Here is a 7,409-nt window from a genome sequence, read left to right on the forward strand (position 1 = left end):
ACCCGCACATCTTTGGACTGTGGGAGGAAACCGGAGCACCCGGAGGAAACCCACGCAGACACGGGGAGAACGTGCAAACTCCACACAGTCAGTCGCCTGAGGCGGGAATTGAACCCGGGTCTCAGGCGCTGTGAGGCAGCAGTGCTAACCACTGTGCCACCGTGCCGCCTAATCTAACAATCTAAGATTGTTTACTGTCTCACATCCCCCTGACACTGGAATCCTTTTGCTATAAATCCTGTGTCTCAGGGTATGGTTCCCCCACCAGCAGCAGTGCACCGAAAGCTAGTGCTTCCAAGTAGACCTGTTGGGGCTACAACCTGGTGCTGTTAGCCCACCCCAGTCCAACATTGGCTGCTGACGTCATTGCTCCGCTAGGCCCGCCCCTTCATTCTCTCCCATTGGTTGGAGGACTGACCCCCGCCGAGCGGTCCTCCAGCACCGCCCCCGTCTCCTCCGATTGGCCGGCGCCTTCCGTCAATCGCCCAGGTCGGCGAGGGCGGCCGCGGGCATGCGCAGCGCGGAGTTGCTACCTGAACGACTGGGCGCATGCGCAGCCGCCATTTCCTTGTTTACCTGAAGAGTTGGGTCAGTTGTCCTGCCTCCAGTGGAATGAGCTGGAGAGAATTGGACAATATCTCTGGGGGGTTTTAGCCCAAGAAGGAGGATGAAAGGGAGGGAGGGAGAATCTGTAACTTGCAGGGATCAAGAGAAGAGGATATTCCACAGAAACTGGAATTGTCTGTTGAATGAATTCTCTGCCTCACTGACAGTGAACAGTTTGGTCATCTCCTGTCACAGGGACTGGAAGAGGAGGGCTCACACCAAGGAAACCCAAACGAAACGTCAGATCTGACAGAGTCGCTCCATCCGTCAGGAGCTGAGCATCACCGGCCTCCGATTGTGGAAGGGGGGAACGTTTGTCTCTTTTGTCTGAGGGTGTAGATTGCAAACATCAGCGTGACTGGGAACGCACCTGAATGAGGGTGTTCGAGTGAAATGACTGTGGAAAGAGCTTTAACCGGTCACACAGGCTGAAAAAAACGATTGCATGTTCACAGCAGGGAGGAACTCTCTGTCTGGACTAGGATTCAACTGCTCCTTCAGTTTGGAGGGACACAAAGGCCCTGTAGACCATGGGGAAGCCACGTAAAAGTGTGAAGCGTGGGAAGGGATTCAGAGGTCCATCCAAGATGGATGGTCATCCGCGCAAAACCACCGGGGAGAGGCCATTCATCTGCTCCACGTGTAACAAGGGGTATCCTAGTCTGTCCGGTTTATGTATCCACCGGAGAACTCACTCCGGGGTGAAATCGTACGTCTGTGACACGTGTGGTATGGGATTTGCTTATTCATCCAGTTTACACGTACATCAGCGAATACACACCGGGGAGAAGCCATTCACGTGTTCCAAGTGTGAAAAGAAATTTGCTCATTTATCCAGCTTCCAGGTACACCAGAGGGCTCACACCGGGGAGAAGTCATTCATCTGCCCCAAGTGTGGTAAGCGGTTTGCTCATCCATCTGGGTTACGTACGCACAAGAAGGTTCACATCGGGGAGAAACCATTCACCTGCTCTGATTGTGGGAAGGGATTCACTCAGTCATTCAGGCTCCAGCAACACCAGCGAATGCACACCAGGGAGAATCCGTTCATGTGCTCCGAGTGTGGCCGGGGATTCGCTGAGTCATCCACCTTACACAAGCACCAGAAAGCTCACACTGAGAAAAAACCGTTCGCCTGCCCTGACTGTGAAAGGAGGTTCTCGTGGTTAACCAACTACCAGTCACACCGGGGGACTCACACCGGCAGAAGCCCGTTCACCTGTTCCGACTGCGGGAGGAGATTTGCCCATTCGTCCAAGTTCTGTGAGCACAGGAGAACTCACACTGGAGAGAGACCGTTCATCTGCCCTGACTGCGGGAAGGGATTCGCTCAGACATCCACCTTGCACGTGCATCAGAGAACTCACACTGGAGAAAGGCCATTCACCTGCCCCAAGTGCAGGAAGAGATTCACTCAAGTTTCCAGCTTATATCAACACCGGAAGAGGTGTGCGAAATGATGCACTCAGTCATCCGATCTGCTGAGGGATGAGCACGTTCATGAGTGACTGAAGGGGGTCGAACGGCTTGTATAATATACTTTATCGTGTGTATATTTAGCTTGCCATTATTGAACAGGATGTACCTGCTTGCATAAGGTTCCAATCTTCTGGTTTGAAGATTGCAGACAGCGGAATGTAGTATATTGGTCACAAAAAGATATCTCCAATCCAGATCATTAAGGGTTGATCGGACGTGGCAGTACGCCACTGATGGAGAATGGAAAAGCAAGTGAAACAAGAAGGCCTCAGTGTAAGAATAGGCTGGTTTGAAGCAACAGTGAGACCTGCTTTTGACCACCAAGCACAGAGGAATGCTTGGGAGAAGTACTCCGAAGAGGCAACTCGGCATATTCGATTCAATTTGCTTTGTTGATTTTTGTCACGCGGACCCCGAAACGCATCGTGTTGTGGGCTATTCAGGCAGATCATACCATTCGTAAGTACGTTAGGGGCAAAGAGAAGAGGATGCAGAATGTAGTGTTGCAGCTGCAGCGATGGTGCAGACAGATCAACATGAAAATTGAAAGAACATAAAATCAAGTAAATTATTGACACTGGGAACTTTTCCCAGTTCTTTCGACGTCACCATCGGACTGGGTTCACAAGCGGTGCCGTGGAAGTTGAGATTGAGCTCTGTGTGCCAGCCATCTCCAGGGTGACAGGATATAAGACTCCCTTGCTTGGATATTTCTAAAGTAGTTTAAGTTATTAACTTTTGTTGAAATCTATCTAAAGTGTTGTAAGTTAATAATGATTAGATTACTTTATATATATATTAAATGACCAAAGCTAATAGATTTCTGTGATGCACTAGTTTGGTCTCAGCGGACATGTCATGCCCAGTTCTGGGGGGGGACACGTTTCGGAAATAGGCGAAGCATTAGAGAGGGTCATCGCTTATTACAGCACGAAAAGAGACTCTTTGGCTCATCGTGCCCAAAACAATCATCACGTAGCTCCCTCATCGATACGGTGGCTCAGTGGTTAGCCTCACAGCGCCAGGGACCCGGGTTCAGTTCCAGCCTTGGGCGACTGTCTGTGTGGAGTTTGCACATCCTGTCCCCGTGTCTGCGTGGATTTCCTCCAGGGGCTCCGGTTTCCTCCCACAATCCAAAGATGTGCAGGTTAGCGTGACGTGTTGCCCCTTGTGTTGAGAGATGTGTAGGTTAGGTGCGTTAGTCAGGGGTAAATGTAGGGTAATGGGGTAGGGGGAATTGGTCTGAGTGGGTTAGTCTTCGGAGAGTCAGTGTAGACTTGTTGGGCCAAATGGCCTATTTCCACACTGTAGGGATTGTATGATTCTGATCCCATTTTCCAGCACTTGGTCCGCAGCATTGTCGCATCTGCTCCCGGGAAGACCAGTTCCAATACCGTACAGCCCAGATGGCCTCCTTCTTCAAGGACCGCAGATTCCCCCTAGATGTGATCGACGATGCCCTCCACCGCATCTCCTCCATTTCCTGCTCCTCCACCCTTGAGCCCGCCCCTCCAACCGCCACCAGGACAGAACCCCACTGGTTCTCACCTACCACCCCAACAACCTCCATATACAGCGTATCATCCGCCGTCATTTCCGCCACCTCCAAACGGACCCCACCACCAGGGATATGTTTCCCTCCCCTCCCCTATCAACGTTCCAAAAGGACCACTCCCTCAGTGACTCCCTCGTCAGGTCCACACCCCCCACCAACCCAACCTCCACTCCCGGCACCTTCCCCTGCAACCGCAGGAAATGCAAAACTTGCACCACACCTCCCCCCTTACTTCTCTCCAAGGCCCCAAGGGATCCTTCCATATCCGCCACAAATTCACCTGCACCTCCACACACATCATCTATTGCATCCGCTGCACCCGATGTGGCCTCCTCTATATTGGGGAGACAGGCCGCCTACTTGCGGAACGTTTCAGAGAACACCTCTGGGACGCCCGGACAACCAACCCAACCACCCCGTGGCTCAACACTTTAACTCTCCCTCCCACTCCACCGAGGACATGCAGGTCCTTGGACTCCTCCACCGGCAGAACATAACAACATGACGATTGGAGGAGGAGCGCCTCATCTTCCGCCTGGGAACCCACCAACCACAAGGAATGAACTTAGATTTCTCCAGTTTCCTCATTTCCCCTCCCCCCACCTTGTCTCAGTCGATTCCCTCGAACTCAGCACCGCCTTCCTAACCTGCAATCTTCTTCCTGACCTCTCCGCCCCCACCCCACTCCGGCCTATCACCCTCACCTTAACCTCCTTCCACCTATCACATCTCCATCGCCCCTCCCCCAAGTCCCTCCTCCCTACCTTTTATCTTAGCCTGCTGAACACACTTTCCTCATTCCTGAAGAAGGGCTTATGCCCGAAACGTCGAATCTCCTGCTCCTTGGATGCTGCCTGACCTGCTGCGCTTTTCCAGCAACACATTTTCACCGCAGCATTGTCTCCCGTGCTACTTCATGTAATCATCTAAATATTTCTTAAAATGTGCTGAATCCTGTGTCTACGCAGTGAGTGACAGACACCTGCCACCTTTTGGCTGAAAGTATTTCTCCTCGAATCCTGCTCTGAATATCCTCCTCCTATTGTTTTGTGGATCTACGTCAACTTGTTGTTGATCCTGTCCTTAAAAGGGAGAAGTTGCTTCCTATCATACCTATCTCTGTGCCTCATAATGTTGTAGATCTCAGTCAGGTCCCTTCTCGATCTTCTCTGCTTCAAAGGAAACACCAGAATTTATTGAGCCTCTCTTCATAGTTATATTGCTGCATCCCAGGAATATCTTAGTGAACCTCCTCCGCAGCCTCTCTAGTACAGTCACGACTGTTTGTTCAAGCCACTAGGGAGGGTTTAAACTAGTTTGGCAGTGGGATGATATTCAAAGCAATAGGGGGGATCTAAGACCATAAGAGATAGGAGTGGAAGTAAGGCCATTCGGCCCATTGAGGCCACTCCGCCATTCGATCTTGGCTGATGGGCATTTCAGCGCCACTTACCCACACTCTCCCCGTAGCCCTTAATCCCTTGCGAGTTCAAGAATTTATTGCTCTCTGCCTTGAAGACATTTAACGTCCCGGCCTCCGCTGTGCTCTGTGGCAATGAATTCCACAGGCCTGCCACTCGCTGGCTGAAGAAATGTCCCCTCGTTTCTGATTTAAATTGACCCCCTGTAAGTCTAAGGCTGTGCTCACGGGTCTTAATACCCCCCTTGACGGAAACAAATTCCTCAGTGTGCACCCTTTCTAAGCCAACTTGTAAGTTTCTATTAGATCTCCCCATAACCTTCTAAACTCTAATGAAGAGAAGGTTGTGGACTGTTGAGAAGTTATTGAGAGTAAGTTAAATACTGAAGGCCGTGTTGGTATGAGACAGGGCAGGCAGGACAGAGACAGGAAGCAAAGGAAACTGGCTTAAACAATGCAAAAGGCCTGACAGGTAAGACAATTGAACTTGAGGCATGAATGGATATGTGGGACTGGGATATTATTGCGATTACAGAAACATGGCTGAGGGAGGGACAGGATTGGTGGCTCAGTGTTCTGGGTTACAGATATTACAGCAGGGACAGAAGGGGAGGGGTTGCATTTTGATTATGGAGACCATTGTGGCATTACTGAGAGAAGACACTGAAAGGTTAGTCCACTGAGTCTATATTGATCAAACTGAGAAATAAAACGGGTGTGATGCTGCTGTCTTTTTAACAAGGTTGTTTTAAAGAGAGATCATAGAGACAGAGGTGCTGAGGGATCTGGGAAGAGTGTAGTTTGGCAGGGGAGGGGAATGGCCTGCTCTCCCAGTTTGGTTTAGCTGTGGCAATCACAAGATGCTGGAGTCCAGGAAGGTTGCAAGGTTCAGCAAATGGTTCCTGACTGACTTTCCCTCTGCAATCTCTTTGGATGTTGTTCCCTCCTGCCTGTAAGAATGCTGTGGACCAAGTGCTGGGAAATGGGATCAGAACCATAGAATCCCTCCAGTGTGGAATCAGGCCGTTTGGCCCAACAAGTCCACAACTTACCCTCCAAAGAGTAACCCACTCAGACCAATTCCCCCTACCCTATTACTCTACCTTTAGCCCTGACTAATTCACCTAACCTACACATCCCTGAACACTATAGGCAATTTAGCACGGCCCAATCCCCCCAGACCTGCACATCTTTGGATTGTGGGAGGAAACTGGAGCAATTGGAGGAAACCCAGACACGGAGAGAATGTGCAAACTCTACACGGACAGTCGCCTGAGGCTGGAATCGAACCCGAGTCCCTGGCACTGTGAGGCAGCGGTGCTAACCACTGAGCCGCTGTGGCGATTAGAGAGGACTTGATGATTGTTTGGGGCACAGTGAGCCAAAGAGTCTCTTTGCGTGCTTTAATACATGATGACCCTCTCTAATGCTTCGCATACTTCGAAACGTGTCCTCCTTTTTTACCAAGGGGAGTATTTATGGGATGTTACTGGATCTGAACAGTTTCTTAGTTAAGTTGCTGTTTCGGGTCGGTTCAGTTTTCCAAAACTTAGGTAATTCTAAATTCTGTTTTCTTTTGGTCATGTTTCAACGGTCGTGTTTAAATCAGTTCTGTTTTGCTTAAAGCCGACTGGTTTGACCTGCATCACACCTGGAACACCCACTTCACATCTGCCTTTACACTAAAAACTAAGGTAACCTCCTTAACAGATTTGGAGGGTGTCTGCCGTGGTCCATGACATCACTTTGATAGTATTCTACTATAGCCCCTTCCAATAGTCTGCAGAAGACTGAGGAGCGAACACATAAGGAGATCGCAATGCAATGTTAAAAGATTAAATTGTACTATCTCTCTGGACGTTAATGTAATATTAAAGTGTTAAACTGTACTGTCTTTGAGTGGGGACGACAGTCATGAAGCAAGGCGAATGACTCCCACTCCAATTAGACAGTCATTTGCTGCTACTCCTGCTATTGTCAAGTTAAACTATCATTGAAATGCTTTCTGGGCAGAGGTAGGTCGCGCCTGCGTTGTCTTGGGGAATCGTCGAGTCAGGAAATTGTCTGTGTAACGATTCACCAGGATTAGGCCATTAGCATTTGCAGTATCTCTGAGGATGATCTCATCTTGCCATTGTATCTGGGGTAACGTGAGAGTGTGAGTGACTGGGGTTTGTCTTAAGAGGTGTGTGACGATGGGGGCCTGGCCAGAGCATCTGTTGCATTGCCAACCGACCTGTATAAACGGGTCTCACTTTGACTTGACCTTTGTACGCCTGCGAAGAGAGTCAAAGAGGGGTCACTTAGCTCGTACAGGCTTTAGTAAACTTTAACTGTTTGCAGCCGTTG

General features: G+C 49.9%; 1 protein-coding gene across 1 annotated transcript; it reads left to right on the forward strand.

Annotated features, from left to right (window-relative positions):
• The first annotated feature begins 586 nt into the window (after window positions 1-586).
• Window positions 587-2,884, forward strand: LOC132828691 (gastrula zinc finger protein XlCGF17.1-like). Its single transcript, XM_060845770.1, has one exon. The coding sequence runs from the start codon at window positions 1,137-1,139 to the stop codon at window positions 2,064-2,066; it is 930 nt and encodes a 309-aa protein (XP_060701753.1). The 5' UTR covers window positions 587-1,136; the 3' UTR covers window positions 2,067-2,884.
• Window positions 2,885-7,409: the final 4,525 nt, after the last annotated feature.

Source organism: Hemiscyllium ocellatum, chromosome 27 (genome assembly GCF_020745735.1).
Source record: "Hemiscyllium ocellatum isolate sHemOce1 chromosome 27, sHemOce1.pat.X.cur, whole genome shotgun sequence".
In the NCBI taxonomy this organism is placed as follows: domain Eukaryota; kingdom Metazoa; phylum Chordata; class Chondrichthyes; order Orectolobiformes; family Hemiscylliidae; genus Hemiscyllium; species Hemiscyllium ocellatum.